The 25,189-nt window shown below is 41.3% G+C and overlaps 1 protein-coding gene across 1 annotated transcript in view; it reads right to left on the reverse strand.

Moving 5' to 3' along the window:
• The window catches only part of antxr2a (ANTXR cell adhesion molecule 2a), a 221,671-nt gene that overhangs the window by 174,953 nt on the left and 21,529 nt on the right, over nt 1–25,189 (reverse strand). The window contains exons 5-7 of the mRNA XM_048540764.2: nt 19,669–19,782; nt 19,514–19,582; nt 6,569–6,649 (exon numbers count right to left, since the gene is read on the reverse strand). Coding sequence (XP_048396721.1) covers nt 6,569–6,649; nt 19,514–19,582; nt 19,669–19,782 — 264 coding nt within the window. The remainder of the gene's footprint in view (nt 1–6,568; nt 6,650–19,513; nt 19,583–19,668; nt 19,783–25,189) is intronic.

Genomic DNA, 25,189 nt, shown 5'->3' on the forward strand with positions numbered 1-25,189 from the left:
TCTGAAAACAAGACCTTCTTTTCCAATGGCCTTGAATATACCTTTGTTTTTGCTAATTTCTAGGTAAATTTTTGATACTAAAGTTCAGAATTTTCACAAGAAAACATCTCCCGTAATAGGCTTTAGCTAACGTAATCAAGATGGTGCCTAACAATGACGATTTTATAAACTTATCATTGTACTCATGTATACCTATAATTCAGTACACATAGCAATAAAATCTAATTCTAATGGGTTGAGTCTGCACATCTCTGGACACTACAGGGAATTTAGTATGGCCAATCCACCTAACCAGCACATCTTTGGGCTGTGGGAGGAAACCAGAGCTTCTGGAGGAAACTCACGCAAACACAGAAGAATGTGCAAATTCCACACAGAGTCACCTGAGCCTGAAATCAAACCTGGGTCCCTGGCTCTGAGGCAGTAGTACAAACCACTGAATCACCGTGCTGCCCATGCTCCCTCTTTGCCTTTCTAAACCATTCTAATTCTTGCTCCTCTGCCATTCTTCCAAATCCATCTGAAGACCTGGACTCTGCAAAGCACGACAGAAAGATACAAGCTCAAACCCCAGCATAAAAATGGATACCCTAGGCAGGACAGTGAAACAACAGAGTCTGACACAGTGAATCAGAGAACATGAGCGAGCAGCGGCAGGGTTAAATAGACAAGTGGGCAGTAAATTTAGCTTTCTATTCAACTGAAGAGGGTCAGGGTTACTGAAAATTGAAGCCCTGTCTCTAAATGAAAACTGTCCTCACACTTGAAACCATTGGCCATTTCGCAAAGCTGCCTGAAAGCACTTGACCATTTTGAGCTGTGTAATTCTATGACTCTATGATGTCTGAACATTGATTGAACAGCAGAATGGTGCGCTTGATGATGCATCTTGTGCAGTGATTCTCAAATGAGGGTTCAGACAGACTTTCCATTGGTCTACCAGTGCTTAACAAACAGTGTCAGCATGGGTGGGTGACATGGGCGTCAGCAACCTAATATTATGATCGCTTTACAGTATTATAGTTTACATGGGGATGTGGTTGCGAATAATACCATTTGAAAGGGCCCTTTGACAAAAAAGTGTGAGCACTGCAGCAATAATCCATGGCTATAGTTTTAACTTAATTCAGAAAGCAAATGCGAATTCTTAAGAAAATATCATAAGCTAGGTGTAAACAGGACAAACATGGTTGCAAGAAGTAAGCCTCTGAATCCTCAACTCGATCAAACAGCAGAGGAAAGGAAGCTTGGCACTGAATGTCGGCAGCATTATAACTGGCAGAAGACTGGACAAAGATCTGCACAATGTGTTGGTGGTGTTAAGTGAATATTAAGGGAGGGTCTCATGACAGCTCTCGAACGTTGCTGGCTTATTCAACAGTGTTTCTAAGAGCCTCATGTGATGTCAATGACAATGTTGTGCCTGGAAATCTTTCCTTACTGGCTCCCAGAATCTTGACAATGTTAGCATAAAACCCAGGAAAGAAAAGGTGGACATTCTCCTTGAATGGTTGCTATACCTGCAGTAATAGACGTGTGATGAAATGACCTGCGGAACAATTACTAAGTGACAATAAAATAACAGCTGTATATGTCTCTTTATGTGCAAAAACAGCTGGATATTGTAAAATAATTCAGCAACAGGAAAACTACTGTTGAAGCAAAAATGTAAGGATAGCAGCACATTGAAATAAATAAATCAAAAACAAAACTTCTCCATTAATCTGTGATACTCTCCCTATTTATTCCAGAATCCTCACCCCATCCCCCTCTCTGATGAAGGGTCTAGGCCCGAAACATCAGCTTTCGTGCTCCTGAGATGCTGCTGGGCCTGCTGTGTTCATCCAGCCTCACATTTTAATATCTTGGATTCTCCATTAATCTGTCAGGCCCACCTTTTATCATGGAATTGTATGGTATAAATTGAGGCCATTCAGACATTGAAGCTGTAGCACCTCTTTACTATGAGCAATCCATCAGATCCCTGCCTCCGCTCATTCCCCACTGTCCCAGCAACTTTTTCTCCTTCAAGTATTGATCCCATTCACCTTTGAAGGTGCATACTGAACCTGCATCGACCCGCTAATCAGCTAATGCGTTCCTAACTACTTGTTACTGAGGGGTTATTTTACAGACAGATTACCACAACTCTCAACGTAGTCAGTCAACACCTTGCCAATGAGAAATCTGGCTGCCCCACAACATTACACTGTGGGTAGCCATGATTGATTGGACAGAGACTTTCAACCCTCATAGATGGGAGGTCCTGACCTAGACAGCTGTTAGCCAATATAATTTCCGAGCAGTTCTTTAGTTCCAGCTGTCAGAATACAGAGGTGAATACTGTTGGCACTACAACCAGTGCACAAAGAAGACAAGGTGTCTCCCAGACTTGAGTACAGAGAGTTTGGCTGAGTCTAGCTAGGAGACCCCACTGAAGTGAAAGTGGGTTGGAGTCAGGTTAGAGAGCCCCAGATGGAGGAGCGGGGTGGAATGCAGTGGGGTAGAGTGGAAGTAGAGGTAAAGATTACTCTGATGGATATAAGGGGCTCCACCCCCACTACTGCAGTGTCTCCTACAGAAGGACTTAGCTCCCATGCAGCAGCAGCTCACACAATGAAAGTTTCCAGGCTGCTTGCCTTCTGCCCACCTTCCCTATAGAGATCATAATTTATTGGGGGGAGGGGGGGTCCGGGCAGAGAGGAAATGAGGCCTTTAAGCAGCTATTCATTGTCCACTTAGCCAGCTCAACAGGCCTAGGGCCAGGATGGCTGCCTGATACTTTACCCTCCTGTAAAATGGAGGACAGCTTTGGGAGGTGATAGCTTATCCATCTGATTTATTTCACAAGCTCCACAACATCAATACACCAACAGGCGGTGCCGTAGAATTCAACCTATAAAGCTTTTTACTCATGTTTTTTCGCCATTCCCCATAAATCTGTACTATCTGGTTATTGGTTCTTCATCTAATATGTAATCCTCCACGACTTTCACAATCTACCAACTCTCCACTTTTCATTCTTTGAACCTTTTCTTTGGTTGGGAGAGGGAAAAGAGCAATCTTCTAGTCTCTCAGTGTCATGCCTTGAGCAAAAGGAGGACTTGATAACTGTGGTCGGCACTTCTGCAATTTCTGTAACCAAGAATAGACACTCTCCAGTGAACTGAATAGCTACCACCATACCCAAGCTTTACAAAAGATGATGGATGTAGACTTCATGGATAAGAAAACACAGGCAGATGGTTGTGGGGTCGGTTTCTTCCAATTTGTTTGGCCATTACATAGCAATGCAGAAAGGATAATCTAATGGTTTCTTTCACCTGTCAGGTATCTCAATCTCAGGCAACCTTATTGGATGTTTCAAAGTTTAACATTCCATCTAGGCCAAAGCTGCCCCTTTTTTGGGAGATTAAAATTACCTCCTTATGTTTAATCTGTCTCGTACTCTGTAAAAAAAATACAATATAGTCAGATAATTCCATTGCATGTTGGAAAAGTCTGCACGTAAGTTGTTTCTTTTCCACGTTTTATCTATCCTGTTCCTGTTTACAACATTTCACACTGGAAGCCAAAAAGGGATAGTAATAACTGTACTTTGTATGATTCCAAATTTGGCCTCTGTCAAAGTCATGTACATTTAAATTAAACTAGATTATTTAACCAGCATAATTGTCTTATCCCAGTAAATGCCCATGGAAATGCTTAATATAAAGTTAAGTGCAATTATATGTAAACGTTGTTTTGTGGTTTGTGGTCTTGCTCTGTACTTGTGCATTTTATCTGTTTGTGGTGGATTGCTCTAAGTGACTCTCATTTTGTTGTTTTCAGTATGTGCCCCTTCGCATTTTATCTGTTTGTGGTGGATTGCTCTAAGTGACTCTCATTTTGTTGTTTTCAGTATGTGCCCCTTCGTGACTCTACCTGTGGTTCTTTCCAGTGGCCAGACTTAACAATTTCTTCTCTTACCCCATTTTCTATAACTGGGGCTGTTACCACAGGTATGTCTGCCTGCCCTGATTTAGTCAATGTTTTTCTTTTCGTGGCATGCCCAGTGGGCAAGAGAGAATCAGAGGATATAACTGGGTGTGCAGCAGAAGTTCCAGATGTAATGCAGTATCATCATTAGTAAAGCAACACAGTGTATTAAATAGCTGGAATAGAGTGCGTGATAGGCACAATGTTGGACCAAATAACTAAAAATGGCAAATGAGCTAGCACATTCCCATCCCCACCTTACCACCAACAACAAATTGCAGTCACCTCTGGGAACATTAAGTTGAGGATGAATTGAAAATCTGTTCGTAATCTCATCACAAGGCAGAATCTTTTGCCCACAATCTATCCTCTTGCATTGTCCCCCTTCCTCTCCTCCATCACTGTTCCTTGTTCCATTCCACATTAATCACACTACCCTGATTCCTTCACCTAATTCAGCAATGATCTCATTGAATGGTGGAGTGAACTTGATGGGCTGAATGGCCTACTTCTGCTCCTTGTGTCTTACAATTTCAATTCAAGTATTCTTCTGTCGTCAAATTCTACTCCAACTGAATATTGCATTTGATCTTTACTATGTGCCTGCAATGCCACAGCGCATTAACTGATGAACCGATTAAAACAAATTGATTACCATTAAATTTAATGTTATCTGCAGGCATGCAAATATGGGAGGTATATTCACTGCATTCTAAACAAAAAAACTCCACAAGTTTTAGACAATTTAGCTGTCTGCACAAGAAAACTTGTGCCCATATCATTCCAACTGCAAATATAATAAGGTAAATTTTATGGCCATGAAATAGGCACACTGTCCGCTTCCCATGTAAAGTCCAGCGCGACAATATCATGTCACCACCCCGGTCGTCATGTCGCTGTTTTCTGATATTACGCAGACTGAAATTGACATTTTTCAAAACCTGCAGAGCAAGCAACTCTGAACATCTCATGCATCAGGTCTAAAATATATGGGAATCTTTCACACCTGCTATAATGAGGTGAAACAACAGCGACAGACAAAACCTGTCGCTAGTACTGTGGTTTCAATGAACTTGCAGATTTTATTGTACAATGTGGTGGTGTCTGTAAAATCTCTAATAACATTGTTTTAGTACTTTTCCTGCCTTCAAAATAGTTAGAAGGTGAGAGAGCAGGGAGATGCCGCACTTGTAGTCATGACCCAGTTGCTGTGCGACGTCATCAGCTGCAGTGATGATTCTCAGAATCCTCACCTCAAGGTTTTACTTACAACTACCTTCTCACCTCTCTGCCCACAATGTGAATGTGACTACAGCAAAATATTCAGCACATTACATGTTATGCTACCTCAGGTCACAGGAGCTTATTATGGTGTGGCATTTTTGAAAAAACAGGCCTCAGAAACAGTTCCGACTGTAACTGCGAGCTTGGAAGGGGGAGCAAGCAAAGCATTTCTGTTCACAAAGCAAGATACCTACACAGCTATCATTGTGGCTCTTGAGCAGGAAGCCAGTCAAACAGGCTGCAACTCGCTTTGTTCAACAGGTACAAAAGGTGGTGATGGGAGCTGGCCAGCAGCATACATGCGAGCCACTCTCCTACACCCAGTCAAACAACATAAAATTTACCCCAAGTTTCCTCTGTCTTTCAGCTGATGTCAAACCACCAAAGAGCCAACTCTATTATCTCAAGCTCATAAAACCCAGTCTTAATCTTATTATTTATGATGAACCATTTTTCATTGCCATTGCAGGTTAAAAGTTGGGCACACACACATCTTGTCTTTTCCTCTCTCAAACTGGTAACAGAGACAGAGAGGAAGGAAGACACCTGTTTGGATCCTGTACTCTCAAGGCAGCAACACCAGAGACATTTCTGCTTTCTGCTTTAGTCTCAAATCTGTCTGTCAGCTGAGATCATTAGGTTAACATACTAACAGCCCTGTCAGGTAGTTGTAATAATTTCAGTGGCACAACTTCCAGAAGAGCGGAGAAACTCTCTACAGCGTCCTGGCCAATATTTATCCCTCAAACACACAGTACTAAAAGAAACGATCAGGCCTTTATCACATTGTATTCTGTCAGCACTTGCTGTTTCGCAATTTGCTGCTCCTTGGTTGTCAATTGAATGTCCCCAAATTCAAAATGTTCATTGCCCTACAACCTACAATTTACAGACCACTGCTGAGGTCAGTTCTCCACAAAGTATCTTCCATTTACAATGTAATGGCGTCATCTTAAACTCGCTCTCATTTGTTGGCTTCAAACCAAGTATAGCAGAGACTCTTCTTCACCAAACCTGAACTCAAGCACTGTTAGTCATTGTTGTAAAATCTATACATATCTACTGATCTTGCTTTCACTGTAAGATACAGACTACAAAAATAGTTATCCCTATGTATTTACAGCATTTTGAAACTGGTCATTTTTTTTTCCATAATAACAATGATAATAAGATTGCTGTACATTGTCATAAATAAACGAAATGTAACAAATTGCATTTCAAATATGCTTTCACTCTTAGAATCAAGATACACAAATGAGATTATTATTAGGCACTGCACAAACAATATGAAACCAATAATGCTTACCAAATCAATTATTCCTTTCAAAGCATGAAATCCTCCATTAACAGGGAAAACGTGATTTGGTGAATCTGCAACTTTTTCCAGCTGTTAAAAACAAAATGTTTAGTTTTAGAAAGTCATCCAGTACATTGCTAAATGTCATGATTGCTTTTGCCCTTTTAATGTTATAAGATCATTAGTCAATCAACTGCTGAAAGAAAACTCAAAATTTTATAGAGTTCGAATCCCTCAATAGTGTAAGGAAATCCACATAACCACTGCCAAGATTTGTAAAAATACATCTGGTTCATTGTACCCTTTAGGAAAGAAAATCTACCATCCTCATCTGGTCTGGCCTATATGTGACTCCTGACCCACAGCAATGTGATTTCAGTCAATCGCCCACTGGGCAATGGGGATTAAATGCTGATCCAATCAACGAAGCCCTTTTTTAAGATTCATTCACAGAAAGACAGCAGCGCTGACTAGGCCAGCAATTATTGCCCATCCCTAATTGCCCGGAGGGCAGTTACGAGTGAAACACATTGCTGTGGGTGTGGAGTCACACGTAGGCCAGGCCAGGGAAGAACAAGGTTCCTTCCCTAACAGACATCAGTAAATCAGATGGGTTTCTCCCCAGTATTCAACAAGTTTCATGATCATCAGACCCTTAATTCCAGATTTTTTTATTGATTTCAAATTCCACCACCTGCCATGGCAGGATGTGAACCCAGGTCCCCAGAAAGTTGCCTGAATCTCTGGATTAATAGTCCAGCAATAATGCCATTCGCCCATTGCCTCCTCTTCAAATCCCCCACAGCCCATGAATAAATATGAATGTCCAAGAGATGAAGAAAACACAGCTTTCCCAAATAAATATTTCAGTTCCACACCATGATTATGTTGTACAATGATTGAACTTGAAGTTGACCATCTTCAGTTATTCAAAGCGCAATCTTCAGAAATTGCTTCGAGACTGAGATAGGTTTGCAATTAAGTAAATGTCAGACAAGGCTTTTAAGGGTTGCAAAGTCAAGAAGAGATACTGCTTAGCATAATAAAGAATCACAATTTCCACTTTTTAAGTTGTTAAAATAATCACAACACATTCCTCAAGCAATGTATTTTCTAAACACCACTGTGAACCTTTCCCAAAATGAAAATGGAATCCAAATCCAAGTCAAAGAGATAAGGACCAGCATCACAAGTTATTGTTACTTGAAAAATAGACTACATTTCATAATTTTCAAAGACACACTAAATTTTACTTTCATTCTAAACACTGTTCCTTTATGTATCAACAATGACCATGGCAGGAACAATTGCTCAGAGCTACGCACAGCTTGGCTTAATGTGCTGGCTGGTTGATCCCTGCTTCTGTCAGTAACACCTGGATTGCATGCAGACTTCATCTTACAGCTGTCTAATCACCAGTTTTTCCCACTTGACTTCAATTGGTCTTCATTACACTGCTGTGGCTTGACTCTCAATGTTATCTTTTCAGGCCATTTTCCTTCTGCTCCACTCTTCAAGGTCAGTCTTCCACTTAACTTTTCTGTCATGTTCAGGTAACCAAGCTTCCTTCTGTATTCCATCTCCTGCACCTCTTTCCTATCAGAGCAGCATCCAACTTGTCTAGACCTCAACTCCTGCAACATGTTTGAAATGTTCTTCCAATGTCAATTCCACTAATTTCCTCAAATCAAGCTCACCACTTCAATTCCTGCAATTCAATCACACTAGCAGATTTATAGCCTCTACTCCTCCACTTTTGTCCTTTCCCAAATGTTTTACACTCTTACAGAAATGGCCCTAAATGATTCATGATCTCCGATCTGATGATCTTATCAGTAGTAAGTCTGTGTTTGCTCACCTGCACATTACACCATGCTCTTTCTCGGTATCTACTAGTTTGGTCATGCTTTCCACTACTAACTGCACCTTACTTACTGTACCTTTGGTGCAGTCACCCTCAGAGATGCAACACTCTCATCTTACTCTAACTGCGCCTACTCTTCCATCAACTTACTCTTTTTCATCTTAGAAACCTCATACAAATCCAGAAGACTAAAGCTTAAAGTTTATTTTTGGCTATGTGCACGTTTCCACCCATAGCACTGAAAGAGATCATTTAACCCATTGTCCCTCTCTGAAACAGGAGCCCCACAGCAACGTTCTGCTCCCATCTGTACTCCTTTCCAACTCACTTTTATCATCATCCCAGATTTAATGCTTTTTTTCCTCAATATTTTGTTACTCTCTTTTTTTTGTGGCTTTGCTCCATGAATATTCATTCTTAATAAGTTCAGCTGACACTTTTATTCACTAAAGCCTATGCACCATACTGGCAATATCATTTATTTCCAAATCCAAACCCATTTCAACTTATACATTTTCTTCAGTTTACTGTATTATCACCCTGAGAAATCAAAGGCTTCAGCTACTCTCTCTTCCTTTCCTATATATTCCTGCTGGCCTTGACATCCAGAGATTTTAATTAGTTTCCACTAACAGTAATGCTAACCAGCCTGTTAGGATATGCAATGATATACTTTAGGCGCAAGTGGGTCTTGAATCTAGACCTCCCAGACAAGAGGTAAGGACTCTATTACTGAACCTATGACTGAACCACCTACCTTTCAGCTTCCAATTAAATGCTGATAACATTCACCTCTAGCTCTTTATTACCTCCCTTACGTCCTCAAATACCAGAATACTTAAGACGGTAAATGCCTTCTGGAGATCTAAATGCAGTACAGCCATGCATTCCACTTTATCCAAAGTACAGGTAAATTCTCAGAATCTCAATGCATTGGTCTAACATGATTTGCCTTTCACAAAACCCAAGTTGCCTCTTTTGAATTAACTTCAACTTTAAAGTACACTCCTGTAACTTTTTTTTAATCATAGCTTCTAGTATTTTCCCTGTGAGAAATGTTGAGCTAATTGGCTTTTGCTTCCTGTTTCCTGTCTGTCTTCTTTCTGAACAAAGGGGTTACCCGAGCTATCTTCCCGTGCAACAGGGCTTTCCCAAAATCAAGGGACTTCTGGGAAATTAAAGACAATGCATGGGCTATTTCACTAGTTACTTCCTTTAAGACATTTGAATGAATCCCATTAAGTTTTGTGTACTTGTCAGCAGACAGATCCAACAACTTCCTCAGTTCCACTTCCTCCCTCCCTTCCATTTCCTGATTAATAGCTGCTCCTGGGATATTATTTGTCTCCTCCATGTTGAAGGCAAATGTAAAATAGCTGCTCAGGTCAACTGCCATCTCTTTGTTTCCATTCTTAATTGTCCAGACTTAAGTTAATAAGGCTAGCACTCACTTTGTTAATTCTTTTCTTTTTAAAATATTAATAGAAACTCTAACCATTTGTGTTTTTTCATTTTTAGGTAGTTTCTTTTCAAGCTCTATTTTTTCCCTCTTTATTACTTTTTGGTTATTCTTTGTTATTTGTTATATTCTAACTTGTCACTGCTCTTTGCACAACTATATTTTTATTTCAACACTTTTTAACATGTCTTGTGAATCACAGTTGGTGGGTCTATCTCTTGGGGCTTTCCTTACCCATTAAAATGTATCTACTCTGTGTTTTGAAATTTCCTTTTAAATGTCTGTCACCTATCTCTGTTGATGTATCCTTTAATCTTATTTGCTCATTCACATTAACTAGCTCTGTTTTCATGCCTTCATTGTTGCCTTTAGTTAAATTTTAATAAATTATCTCCAATCTCTCCTCCTCCCTCAAAACAAAAGTAAAATTCAAATGCAACTACTATCTAGGGGCACCTTTATGATAAGATCATGAATTAATCCTCATTGCACAATACCTAGGTCTAGCACAGACTGCTCTCTGGTATTGTTCAAAGAGACTATCCCTAAAACATGTTATGAGCTCTTCAGCGATAATGGGAACTGCAGACGCTGGAGAATCCAAGATAACAAAGTGTGGAGCTGGCTGAACACAGCAGGCCAAGCAGCATCTCGGGAGCACAAAAGCTGACGTTTCGGGCCTAGACCCTTCATCAGAGAGGATCTAGGCCCGAAATGTAACTTTTGTGCTCCTGAGATGCTGCTTGGCCTGCTGTGTTCATCCAGCTCCACACTTTGTTATCTATGAGCTCTTCATCCTGTTTACCTTTGCCCATCTGATTTTCCTTTTGTATGAAGACTAACCTCTCCCAATATAGCACTTTGCCTTTCTGACATGCTACCATCATTTGTTCCTGTATTTTCCATCCTACTGTGTGGTCATTGTTTGGACACCTGCACATTACTCTCCACAAGTGACATCTTGCTTTTAACATTTCTTGTCTCCACCTAAATCAGTGTACAGCTTGGTTTCCTAAACTTAAGTCATCTCTCTCTATTCTGCTAAATCCATCACTAATAGATCCATACCTGCACATTTCCCTGGCTTCCCATTCTTCCTCAGTATCCAGTAATCTTCAAGAATTAAGTCCAGTCCAAGTCATCCTGTAGCCTTGTTACGTTAGTAACTATCTAATCATACCAAAGGACATGACAATTGGCCAGGTGCTGAAGCGTGAATGAGGGTTTGGGTTACAGGAGGATATAGATAGATTGACCAGATGGGCAGATCATTGGAAGATGTAATTTTAATAAAATAGGAATTTCTGGAAAAGCTCAGCAGGTCTGGCAGCATCTATGGAGAAAAATCAGAGTTAACATTTCTTGTTGAGTGATCCTTCCTCAGAACTCAGATGGAATTTAACCCTGAAAACCACAAGGTTTTGCACTTTGGAAGAAATTACAAGATGAGAGAGTACTCAATGAATGGCAGGACACTAGGGAGCTCAGAGGAACAGAGGGATCTTGGGGTGCTTGTCCTCACATCCCCATAGGTAGGTTAATAAGGGAGTTAAGAAAGCATGTGAGACATTTGTCTCTATCAGTCATGGCTTAGATTATAAGACCAGGAGGCTATGTTGGAATTGAGCAGAACTTTGTTTAGGCCACAGCTGGAGTACTGTATACTGTTCTGGTCGCCACACTATTAGAAGGATGTGCCTGCACAGGATGGGGTGACAAGGAGATTCACCAGGATGTTGCCTGGGATTGAGAAGTTTAATTATGAAGAGAGGCTGCATAAGCTTTGGTTGTTTTCTTTGGAACAAAGAAGGCTGAGGGCTGACTTCGTTGAGGTGGATAAGATTATGAAGTACACAGACAATTTGGACAGGAAGCAGTTGTACCCCTTAAGGATCAATAATTATGACGCATGCTTTTAGGATGAAAGGCTTGAAGTTGCAGGAGGGAGTGGGTGAAGGTGTTTTGAGGATTTTTTTTCCCACTGAGATGATGCATAGCCATGAAGGAAGTAGGCGTGAGAAACCTCAACCTTTAAAATGTACATGGAAGAATACTTGAACTATCATCACATTCAAGGCTATGGGCCAAGTGCTGGGAAGTGGGATTCCTGCAGATAGGCGGGGACATTCTCTTCCTAATGAGCTGAAGGACCTCTTCTATATTGTACGAGCCTAAGACTGACTGACTTATTGATTTTTATGTAAACTAATGTGGCAGGGGGTAAAAACTGGAGCAGCTGGTCAGGAGACAGCCAAGCTTAATAGATACAACAAGTGATGTCAGTTTAATGAACAAGGCTGGATTATAAAAAGTGGATTAAATAAGCTAGAAGGGAGAAATAATAAAAGGATGCTGATGGACAGGACAGAATGTACAGCCAAAATCATAGTTCTTCATACAAATGCACAGAATGTAAAGAACAAATTAACTGATGAAGGGGTCAGACCTGAAACGCCAGCTTTCCTGCTCCTCTGATGCTGCCTGACCTGCTGTGTTCCTCCAGCTCCACATTTTATTGACTCTGACTTCCAGCAGCTGCAGTCTTAGACCTTACAGGTGGAACTGACAAATGGTAAAGGAACTAAAACCACAATAGGTGGCATATGTAGGCCACCTGGTAATGGCTCAGAAGTACTGAACAGTACAAATGCTGAAATTAGGCAACTATGTAGATTTATACTTTCTATCTCTTCCTGTCACAGGCTGATTATTATATACCATATTCATTTCCAATATTAATCCTATGTGTGTACCTTTCTCTTTTGGCCTTCCCAAAATTAATCCTACGCTGCCACTATTTAGTTGAAAAACCTCTCTACATGCTCAGATAGTTAAGCACCTGGCTAGAAAACCAGCCACAGCACCAGGTGCAGAGCTAACTTCAAATGTGTTTGACAAGTGCAAGGCTAAGGTTCCTGCCCTCCTGACCAGCCTCACCCGAAGGCACACACTCCTGTTCCTGACCACTGACTAAATCATAGGGTGAATACTGCTCTTTCTCTGCCTGAATCAATCTGGAATGTTAGTATAACGTTATCCATGATTTCATTTTAAAGGATTGCTTATTGTCATCTCTACAAAGTTGGAATCTCCACCCTGGCCATGAACGTAGTAATGACTTGCTTAACTCTCATTCCCTTTATCCATAAATTCCATGTCATTCAAATGATTTATCTCGTCTCTTACTTCAAAGTCAAGCACTCTGACCTCAACAACAATCCATCACCTTATGTTACTACTATTTATACTTTTTCCTCTGTTGATAAATCCAGACCTGGTATTTAAGGTGCTTTCTAAGTTTAGTTTTTGCGATTGTCATACAGTCATAGAATCATACAGCATGGAAACAGGCCTTTCAGCCCAAACTGGTCCATGCTGACCATAGTGCCCATTCAGCTAGTTCTAACTGCCTGCAATTGGTTCATATCCATCTAAACCAATGTACCTATCCAAATGTTTTTAATATGCTGCCTCAACCACCTTCTCCAGCAGCCTATTCCATACACACATCACTCCCTGCATGAAGAAGTTGCCCCTCAGGTCCTTCTTAAACCTATCCCCACTCATCGTAAACCTATGCCCTCTAGTTTTCAATTCCCCATCCCTGGGAAAAAGGCTACATGTATTCATCCTATCTGCGTCCATTATGCTTTTACGCACCTCAATAAGACCACCGCTCATTTTCCAATGTTCCAAGGAATAAAGTCATATCCTAACCAACTTGTTTTCTGATGAAGGGTCTAGGCCCAACATGTCAACTTTTGTGCTCCTATAATGCTACTTGGCCTGCAGTGTCCATCCAGCTCCACACTTTGTAATTTCGGATTCTCCAGCATCTGCAGTTCCAATTATCTCTCGCCCCCTATAACTCAGGCCTACTAGTCCTGGCAACATCCTCATAAATCATTTTTGCACACTTTCCAGTTAATTATACAGCCAAAAACAATCTAAACACTTCTCCTGTGGTTTGCCAAAGAACATTGACTCTAGCTTTAAATAACTTTTAAATATACATCTGAATTTGTTTCTCCTTTTAGTTTTAGTAGTTCTTCTAAAAGAAACAGAAATTTCCAGGTATTGCAAAATCCACAACGACGTGACATCCTAGTGCAGAATTTACAGCCTCCGACATGGAAAGCATCACTCATCCAGCTGGCATTAAAGTCCACTTTTACTTCAAAGCAAGCAGTAGGCCAAGTTTAACCAAATTTCAATATACACTTGATAAGTGGAGTCTATTCAAGAAGATCTCCTAACAACTGGAGTCTAGAACATTCCCACTGAGAAACCGTACAATGATGTTCTCTTGAAGAGAGTGAGATACTGTAAAAAATGCATCTCATGAAAAACTTCAAACTGAGCACGATCCAGACCATAAAATTCCCTTGACGTAAATCAAATGCCAGTATGATTTGCCAGCTAACTCTAAATTTGCCACCTGGCAAACTCTTTCTTCATTTTCTGAATCAGACCTATACTTTAGCTGACAATTAGGATGCATTTGGAAGCTAAATTTAAACTGAACCAACCCTTCAGTTTGTATCATGTCCTTACTTTGACCAAGATTTTCCATGCATCATCCAATGTGCATGACTTGCAATGCATATTTTCTGTTTCCAAAAATTTCAGCTGGGCAACGTCATAATATTATTTGCTAAAGACATACGTATTGTTAAAAATTGTTCATTCCCCTGTGAAATTTCATCAGTAAGAGGCAAGGTGCTTCACTCTTTAAAATGAAATTAGGTTCTATGCCCTTTCACATTCTACTTTTAATTGAATATTTAAAGCCAAGGAGCATGCGATGCAGCGACATGTAACATTGTCCTTTAAAAAGGGGCATAACCTGATAACACATGACTGGCAGCTTATGAGTGAGTTATATCTAGCACTGCAGTCTATGACTCCTCATTATGTATTCAATTTCTACCAATTTCTTCTTCTTTTCCATGCAGTATCCTCAATTATTCAAGGGTTGCCAAACCATGGCTGAATCTACGATTTTCTACGGCTGGACAGGGCAAGAAATTAGGTGCCAAGTCTTGTTTACATATAACAAGGATCAAACCCTATGATACTGGTACTTTTCTGCACCACAAACTAGCTATCCAACTCACTGAGCTAATTGCCACCTCTTACACAGTGCTAAGTGTTGAAAATTCTTACAACTAGATATACAAAAAAAAATTCACCCATATTTCGATTACATTTTCCATCTAACTCACAGTGTAAACTGCCCAATTCCATGGCCAGCATGGGGTTATCATTTGAATATTTACACCAAGCAATATAAAACTAGAGGGTGATATTTTCCCCTCCTTGTGGAGTGAGTGGTGTGAAAAGAAGGTGCGAAAATGCAATAAGAATGAAAAAGAGGCAGGTTTTCAACATGAAGAATAATTTTCCCAATTTTCCCCTCAGGTCATACATGCTTACTTCAGAATCTCACCAGCAAGCAGAAACTAACCTATTTCCAGGTCCTACAACCCCAACTCACCTTATTTCTATGGTAGTTACAACTCTACACTACTTCACTGAGAAATTAGATGGTGCAAATTCCTGACATGAAAATGAGAGCCAGTACCTGAAAGCTGAAGTTCACTGAATGCCTGTCCCAGTCATCATCCCCCTGTTTCTTCAAAACAACATGGTCACCACCCTCCTAGACCCTTCATTCACGTAAGTCAGCTTTGACAAACCGCCAGTCTCACTGCACCATTCTGCTTACTCTTAGAAAACTTCAGACACCACTTTAGTCCTTCAGGGCTTTACTTTAGAGCTCAGGGACGTCTATGAATTGCATGCACCTAACACGTCACTTTGAATGTAGGGGCATTCATACATTTTTTTACATCTCGAACTGAATCATTTTTGCTCAGATGGGCATATGCAAGTAATGGCTCTTAGCTTGCTTTCTTCTTGCACATTCACTCACTTGGGAGGTTGTTAGTGTCTGTCTACTTTATATTTCCCTAGCAGCCACTCACTGAATTCAGCACTGAGTTATGAGCTGCTAATCCCTGTATGGTTCACGTTGCTTTCTTAAAGCACAGAGCCATTTGTGCTCCATTTCAGACTGTGAGCCTCAGATATAGAGGCAGGCATCATGTGGGGGTGAGGAGCACTGAACTATCAATCTATCAGTGAGACAGGGGTGGACGCCGTGTTACAACATCAGACTTGCAGCAAGTTTCATTACCTATATATAAAGTTACATAGCAAACTAATTGAATGTGCTTCAAACAAATGGCCATGTGTGAAAGTCAAAGTGTAGCAATCCTTAGTGGGATGAAGCAAGACTACAGTCAGGAAATAGGTACTGCCACAGGCAGTCAGAATACTAGAATTATTCCAGTCCAGGGGTTGAGCCACAGTCAGTCCTATGAATCAAGTGCAAAAATCAGGAGATTAATGGTTGGTCAGTCAAGGTGTTCTGCAGATACAAGTCTTGACAGTGAGCCATTGGCAACTGTAGCTTCACTACCAGTCAGTCTGGGTGGTCAGTCATGGGGACTTTCGTCAACAATATTCAAGGGGCTTGTCAGGCAGAAATCCACACAGTCTAGGGAAAAGCATGCAACTCAAGCCTGGAGATGGCATTGAGTGTGCTGGGTCCTGAGGCAGTGGTGATCCTGATAAGGGGAAATTATACAGTAGGCTGGGATCCTATATTGAATAGGAAAGGGCTGCAGGGTCCAGATGACAGCAAGCAAACAGGTCACAGTGGCAATGGCCTCTATGTGAAAAAATCGTTGGGCTAACAGGCTGTGAGAATTTTCAAAGCTCTCTGGGGTAAAGTGGGAACTTTACCAGTTATGTAAAGGGGCTTATCAGTAACATGGACATTAAAAAGTCATAGCGTCACAAGGACTACAAAGGAAATGGGAATATGAAGGATGGGGGAGGTTCATCCAGCAAAGCTTGGAAGCCACTTACACTGAAACCAAGTCAAAACATTTTTAGAGATAATGGGAACTGCAAAACATTTTTATGTTGGATCTAACATTAACTTCACAATAATAACACAACATGGTTGCCACCATACCCAAAATGGTTAGTGTAAGTTACCTCTCTTTCCTTCGGAAACAGAGTAAAATGTTTGGAATTAGAGACCTTCCTAGGAGTAATTACAGTAACCACGCCTCCAATAATTCAATAATGCTGGCCTCTGGCTTCAATCTGCACTTCACTGGCAGGCCGTTCTTTGTCAAGAATGCAATTAAACATTCAGGCCTCAAACAATCACGAGCTGAGTACACAAGCAGCACTGGCCTGCTGTGTTCATCCAGCTCTGCACCTTGACATCTCATCTGCATTTCCTGCTATCTCTGAAACACTGTGTGCACTAATTGTTTCCCTGTCATTTGAGCTTCAAGCTGCAGTGAGATTAAGCAGAATCTGAATTCCCACTTCACAACACATTCCATAGCAAGCATTGGAAGCAATGCTTCTCAAATGTCAGAAATACACATTGAACCATCTGTTTGCAAGGACAAGGTCTGCAATCTGGGAGGGAGCCTTCTCTTTGGAGTGCTGGGAAACTAACTATTATGATAGTTTACTGGCAGAACTCTATTCCAAATTTATCATGGAAACTTTGGCTGGTTGTGCAATTCACATTTGGATAAAGTCTCATTTCTTAGAAAGCCTTATGATGGCGTGACAATGGTGGGAACTCTGTGGAATTCTTCATGGCACGCTGTGCGAGGATATAACATGAGACAGGCTTCATTGTTATGAATGTGAGGCCTCAGAAGTTCCTTCAATTAAGCTTTTGTTTTCTTTCTGACATTCCCTGCAGAATATCTGCTCACAGGCCTCTCACAGAGAATCCCAGCAGTGGAGTCAAGGTGGCCTTAGTACTACTGTAAAGACAATATAAAGATGGAGCTGGCAACTGTTACTTTATCAGCATGTCCAAGAGGAATAGCAACTTCCAGTAGCTGGTTTGGACTTTGTTTAATTGTTTAAAATTCTTTTGGTGATACGATAGACAGCTGCTGCTTACTACAAAGGAACTGTGTCCCATGTTACTTTTACATTTTCAGTGGCTGAATAAATGTTGCACTATCTATATGATTGTACATTTGATATCTTCAGGTGATCCTACTTTAAAGTATTTACATACATGCCCTGTTGACTGAGTGAAACAGCAACTGTCACTGAAAGTGTACTAACATTGTACAGTGCTAAGTTTAGGCACTCATTAGGATACTGCATCCAACTGCTGTGTTGTGAAATCCTTCATTCCTGATGAATTTCCTTTTGACCCTTCATTTGGTAACCTTTCAATGTTTCAGAGAGTGCATAGACTGCCAAGTTGCACTGAAATGCTTGATCATCCTCTCAGCTTGTGTACAGTCTGCAAGAGCAGTTTTTCTTTGCACTTGAGATAAAGTGGGCTTATGAGCTGCCAATTATATATCTCCCAACCTTGAAAGCAGAGCATTCCCTTGAAAGGCTCATGCATAAAATGCACCTTTCCATGCAGAGAGGTGTAGAATCATCACTAATTCTGTGCTCTCACTCCAAAGGATGCACACAAGCCAGGTCCCACCAAAATCCCTCAACATCGTTTACAGCTTCAGTGTTGTCCACGTTAATGTGCAAAACCTTGGCTAAAGCCCTCAGCCTTAAAGTACAAGAATCCGGGATGACTAATGCTACCTGCTGTTTAGGAGTCAGTTACTTGTCTGAGATGAGCAATGCTTGACTACTGCAACTTTTCTCATCCTTAGGATGTTGCACGTGATTGTGACTTAACCGGGCCTGACAGTGTGAATTATATGACAGCTGACATTTAAACAGTGCAAATAAAGATATAATTGTAATCATGAAAGGTTATCTGCAAATTTGTATTACCCATGTCACCTTTGTGCCCTCATTTGGTTTCCTTATTCCTCTCCCTCCCACTAGATCTAAGTACAGCCCCAGCTTCCGCAGCTGGTGCGGAGGGAACCTGCTCTGTATAAATTCTGAGAATCACACATCCCGACGCTATGGTTGTTTTCTAAACAAGAGCGGATGGCTTATCAAGGACGTCTCCATATTGTCTTCCAGGTCCTTCACAACTCTGACCTGGACATTTAATGCTCATCTTTTAATGTCAATTGATCAAAACTCTGGACTACTTCTTTCCTAAAACCAATGCTCTCACTTCCAGTTTGCAAGAAGTTTCATCACCAGATTCTGACCATCTGGGCATCAATAATAAATAATTGTCTCGTCTGCAATACCCTGACCCCCAACCCCCGCAAAAGTTCTTTAAATCTCCTTTCTGAAGTACAATTTCTGTCAAATCAAGGTGGTCACTCATGGAGTTTCACATACAGTTCTTGATTGTATTGGTTGTGTGAATGGAGTAACTTTATTTCCCAGGCCAACTTGCCTAACCATTGCCCCTTCTTGCCACCTGCTGCTCAAAATCAAAGAAAGAGATTATCTCACCTAAAGTGCCTGATTCTCACCCGTACTGACTGCAAATAAACATTAGGCTTTCTGCAACACTACGCTCAGTGAATTAAATCACTTTGATGAAGTTTCTGGGCCCAAACTCATGATAAAGTGTATTGAATCAATCATTAGACGCTGCCTGAATACCAACCAATGGAACTATATTATATAGGCCTACCTGAGTTTCTTTAAAGTCCTTCACACCAACACAATAAATAATTGCCCCCAGCTTTCTTGCGTCATCAGCCTATAATGAAATTCAAAATAGATTAGCTTCAGTCAAAGATAAAACTTGTAGATCATTCAGTATTAATTTTGAAATGTTGTACTTACCTGCCTAATTGTGTAGGGCAGCACATTCTCTACTAATTCACCATCAGTCAGAACAATAATTGCACTTGCAGTCTTCAACCCTTTCTGTTGCTCTGTTGTTATTTGTTTAGAAGCCTGACAAATAGAAATTTTATACATTGGTTAGGCTTAATGTTTAAATAAATGACTGGATACTTATTACTTAAGGAGTGATAAATTTGTCCAAAGAACTTTAAAAAATTGAACATGCTGTTTTAGAGGATAAAAGAGAAAGCTTTTACTTTATCAAACTGTATTTTCTCCAACTCTTCTTTCTCGAATCTTATTATGAACCTTTCCTGACCAAACAATGACCTTGTGTGTTACTTGCATAATTCTACCAATACCACATTGAAATCAGCTGTTAGGACAGTATCAAGCACAGTTCGTCTTCCAGTGTTTTATTACACTTGCAAGTGTTAGTCTCCATTCTGCACCTCCGCAAAGTTTCACAAAGTTAGTGCGAAATGAGAAAACATGAAATCACATTCTACAAATGCATGGCATACTGTAAAAGCTGTAAATTTGGTCACAAGCAATTGACCAAGAAACTGTATCTATACTGACACAGTTATATTCCTCAGGTTCATTCATTTAAGAAAGAAATTACGCATGGTATTTTAAGGGATAACAAACAAGTAAACTGGCTTGAGTACATGTTAATTATATATGCGTAATTTAGAGCATATAGTTTACAGGCCTCATCTTTCAGCCCTGTCTATTCTCCTCTGCATTCTCCATGGTCAAATTTTCTCTTCACACCTATTCTTCTGGGATCTGGATCCAGAACCGCAAAATAAATTTCATGAATAGCTATTCCTCATGAGCAAATCTCACCAACATCACCAAGCCATGCAGACGAATGGAGCACCACAGCAAGACAAGATCCTTATGCCATTGTAAATGTACATTCATTTCCAGCAAGTTACCAGAAAAAAAAAGCTACTGGAGAGTGAGGAAAGCCTGGATTATCAATAGCTTATCTTTCAATTAGTAGTTGTCGTGATTTTTTGGTACTAAAAATTGTCAAAAATACAATAAAACAGCACTGACATTTGTAAATAGCAAGAAAGAATAAAATAAAGCAATTAAAATATTGGGCTATAATTTGTCTGCTATATGACAGTGAATTTATGGTATGCTCTTTTTTTAATTTATGTAGAGGTTGTGGATATTGTTGGCTAGGTCAGCATCTACTGAACATCCCAAATGCAGCTTTCTTGAATCACTGCAGTCCATTTTGTGAAGGTAGACCCAGAATGCCATTAGGGAGAGATTTCCTGGATTTTTACCCATTGATAGCAAAGAAACAGTCGTATATTCCAAAGTCAGGATCATGAGCGATTTAGCGGGGAAGTGTACTGTATAACAAAAAAAATGGCTTCAGGGTCAGAATATTTTAAGTAAAGGTATGGCAGGGGACTTCAGACCCATATGTCACACAGTGTACAGTATGTGGGAAATGTCAGATGCTCCTGGTAGTCTGGATAACCACATCTGCTGGAAGTGGCCACAATTTGGCAACCTTGAGCACTGGATTTCCGAGCTTGATGCCCACTGTGGGCACAGCAGTACATCCAAAATTCTCAGAGTTACGTGGATATGTGTTTTAGATGTGGTCACTGTGTAGCTTAAGATGGATGAGTTTCTGTGACAAAATCAGAGAGCCAAGTAAAAGATTAAAAAGCACATTCAATGGTTGCGATCACTGGATTATTCGCAGTGCTACGTACGAGATAGTATGGCAATAGGCAGAGAGATGGATGAATCTGTGGCAAAGAGCTGAAGGAACAGACTTTAGATTCCTGGATGGCTGGTTTCATTTCTGGGGAAGGTGGGACCTGAAGCAAAATGATGACAGAACAATAATACAAGGGGAGGTGGTGTTGTAATATTGATCAAGGAGCCATGTACTGCTGTAAGAAGCAATGGCATCTCAGAAGGTGCCTCAAATGAGACCATCTGGGTAGAACTTAAAAATAAAAGAGGGGCAATCATATTACTGGGAGTGAACTATAGATCCCCAAACAGTCAGAGAGAGAAATATGTAGATATGCAAGCAAACGTTAGAGAAGCATAAAAATAATAGGGTAATAATTGTAGCGCATTTCAACTTCCCTAATATTAACTTGGAAAGACAAAATGTGAAAGACTTAGCATGGCAGAATTTTTAAATGTTTCCCTGTGAACTTTCTAAACAAGCACATTTTGGTGGTACAGTGGCCCAGTGGTTAGCACTGTTGCCTCACATCGCCAGGGACCCAGGTTCAATTCCACCCTCGGGTGACTGTCTGTGTGGAGTTTGCACATTCTCCCTGTGTCTGAATGGGTTTCCTCTCACAGTCCAAAGATGTGCAGGCTCGGTGGATTGGCCAGGCTAAATTGCCTATAGTGTTGAGGGATGTTTAGGTTAGGTGGGTTAGACAAGGGGAAATTAGGAGAATGGGTCTGGGTGGGATGCTCTTCGGAGTGGCAGTGTGTATTTGTTGGGCCGAATGACCTGTTTCCACACTGTAGGGATTCTATGATTCTATGACAAAATGCTGACAAGACAGTGCTGCACCTAGATTTAGGGAACAAATCTGGGCAAGTGGCAGAAATGTCAATGGGGGAGCATTTCAGTGATAGTAACTATAACTCAGTAAGATTTAAGGATAGTCATGGAAAAGAACAAGATGAACCAGACATAAAAGTTCTGAGTTGGGGGAAGGTCGATAAGGCAGGATCTGACCAAAGCTAAATGAGAACAGATACTTGTGGGAAAAGCTACATCAGACCAGTGGGAATGATTCTAAAAGAAAATAGTGAAAATGCGAGGTTAATATGTTCTCATAAAGGGGTGAAGTGTGGGACCAACGAGTTTAGAGAACCCTGCAAGTGAAGAGATGTACAAGATTAGACAGCAATATAAAGGAAAGTTTAAGGGAGGTACAAGGGGCTCAAAATAGTAGAAGTCTGAGAGTATAGCAAGTGCAAGGGCTTACTTCTAAAATTAGGAGAGCAAACAAGTGGCACAATAGAACATCAGTGAGAAATAAAGGAAAATCCAAAGGTTTTTTACAAGTATATGAAAGTAAGAGGATAAGCAGGGAAAGAACAGAGCTCACTGGGGCCCGAAATGGCCATCGGTGTGGAGGCAGAATACACAAGTGAGGTTTTAAATGAGAATGTTGCATCTGCATTCATTATAGAGAAAGTGGGTGCAGAGATAGAGATCAGGGAAGAGGAATAGAGCACTTGAACAAGTTACAATTGAGAGGGAGGAAGTATTAACTTGGTATCATTAAAATCTTAACACATAGATAAATGGATAATCCTCATTTCCACTTTCCTGCCTTTTCCCAGAACTCTTGATTTTCTCACTGATTTAAAACTTATGTCTGTGAAAGGCATTCCTTCTTACAAACATGCTCATGCCTGTCAAGATGTGCATAGATAGTAACTTATACATTCCTCCGTCTGTGGGAGTTAGAGCCTGTTCACCCTGTGCTATGGCAGCCCAGCACTGCCACCTCATAGCACCTGGGACCTGGGTTCAATTCCATCCTTGGGTGACTGTGTGGTGTTTGCACATTCTCTCTGTACCTGCTTGGGTTTCCTCTGGGTGCTCCAGTTTCCTCCCACAGTACAAACAGATGCAGGTTAGATGGATTGGTCATGGGAAATGTAGGAGGGTTTTTGGAGGGTTAGTGTAGATTTGATGGGCTCTAAAGATTGTATGATCTGACAGCTTTCTATCTGGTAGACAGATTAGATTTGGAAAGAGCTGTTGAAGAATGAATTGATGCAGCATATTGTGTAGATAATGCATGCAATGTTCACGGCATGCCAGTGGTGACGAGATTGAATATTTAAGATTATATATGCATTGCTGACAAAGGAAACAACTTTCCCCTGAATGTGTTGAACACCTTGAGAGTTGTCGGGGCCACAGTCATCCTGGCATGTGGAGAGCATGCCATCAGTATCCTGAATTATGGCTGGTGGAGAGATTTTGGTGAGTCAGAAGATAGGTTGCCTGAGGCAGAGTTCCCACTGCTCACGTAGCTACAACATTCATATGGCATGTTCAGTTCGGTTTCTGGTACCCCACAGATGTTGATGATGGCGTATCCACTGAGGGGAATGTCACTGAATGTCAAAGAGTTGTGGTTATGCTCTTTCCTGCTGGAGATGTTCATTGCCTGGTAATTCTGAGTTATAAATGTCTGTTACCGAGCCTGAATGCTTCCCAGGACTCGCTGAATGTGAGCATGGCCTGCTTCAATGCTGGAGGAGTTACAAAGGGCAAAAATTCCCCCCTTCTGACCATATGGTGGAGGGAATTGATGAGCAGCTGATGAAGGTGGGCCTACCATCAGGAACTCTTGCTGTGACTTCCTGAGATAAAATTAATGGCCAGCAACAATCATAACTACATCATCTTTCTGTCTATTAGGTTTGAATGGTCCTACTGGGTTTTTCCTAATTCCCATTGACTTCAGTTTTGCTAGGGACTCTTGATGCAAGACTCAATCAAAAGCTAGCTTGATGTCAAAGTTAATAAAGTGTGAGGCTGGATGAACACAGCAGGCCAAGCAGCATCTCAGGAGCACAAAAGCTGACGTTTCGGGCCTAGACCCTTCATCAGAGAGGGGGATGGGGAGAGGGTTCTGGAATAAATAGGGAGAGAGGAGGAGGCGGACCGAAGATGGGTGGAGAGGAGAGTATAGGTGGGGAGGTAGGGAGGAGATACGTCAGTCCAGGGAATACGGACAGGTTGAGGAGGTGGGATGAGGTTAGTAGGTAGGAAATGGAGGTGCGGCTTGGGGTGGGAGGAAGGGATGGGTGAGAGGAAGAACAGGTTAGGGAGGCAGAGACAGGCTGGGCTGGTTGAGTGAGGCAGTGGGGGGAGGGGACGAACTGGGCTGGTTTTGGGATGCGGTGGGGGAAGGGGAGATTTTGAAGCTGGTGAAGTCCACATTGATACCATTGGGCTGCAGGGTTCCCAAGCAGAATATGAGTTGCTCTTCCTGCAACCTTCGGGTGGCATCATTGTGGCACTGCAGGAGGCCCATGATGGACATGTCATCTAAAGAATGGGAGGGGGAGTTGAAATGGTTTGCGACTGGGAGGTGCAATTGTTTATTGCGAACCCAGCGGAGGTGTTCTGTAAAGTGGTCCCCAAGCCTCCGCTCGGTTTCCCCAATGTAGAGGATGCCACACCAGGTACAAAGGATACAGTATACCACATTGGAAGATGTGCAGGTGAACTTGGGGCCTGGGATAGGGGTGAGGGAGGTGGTGTGGGGGCAAGTGTAGCACTTCCTGATGTTGGGGATGGAATTTTTGCAGGAGGGTGGGTGGGAGGAGGTGTATTCTAGGTTGCTGTGGGAGTCGGTGGGCTTGAAATGGACATCAGTTAAAAGCTGGTTGCCTGAGATGGAGACTGAGAGGTCCAGGAAGGTGAGGGATGTGTTGGAGATAGCCCAGGTGAACTTAAGGTTGGAGTGGAAGATGTTGG

The sequence above is a fragment of the Stegostoma tigrinum genome, chromosome 1 (genome assembly GCF_030684315.1).
Source record: "Stegostoma tigrinum isolate sSteTig4 chromosome 1, sSteTig4.hap1, whole genome shotgun sequence".
Classification (NCBI taxonomy): domain Eukaryota; kingdom Metazoa; phylum Chordata; class Chondrichthyes; order Orectolobiformes; family Stegostomatidae; genus Stegostoma; species Stegostoma tigrinum.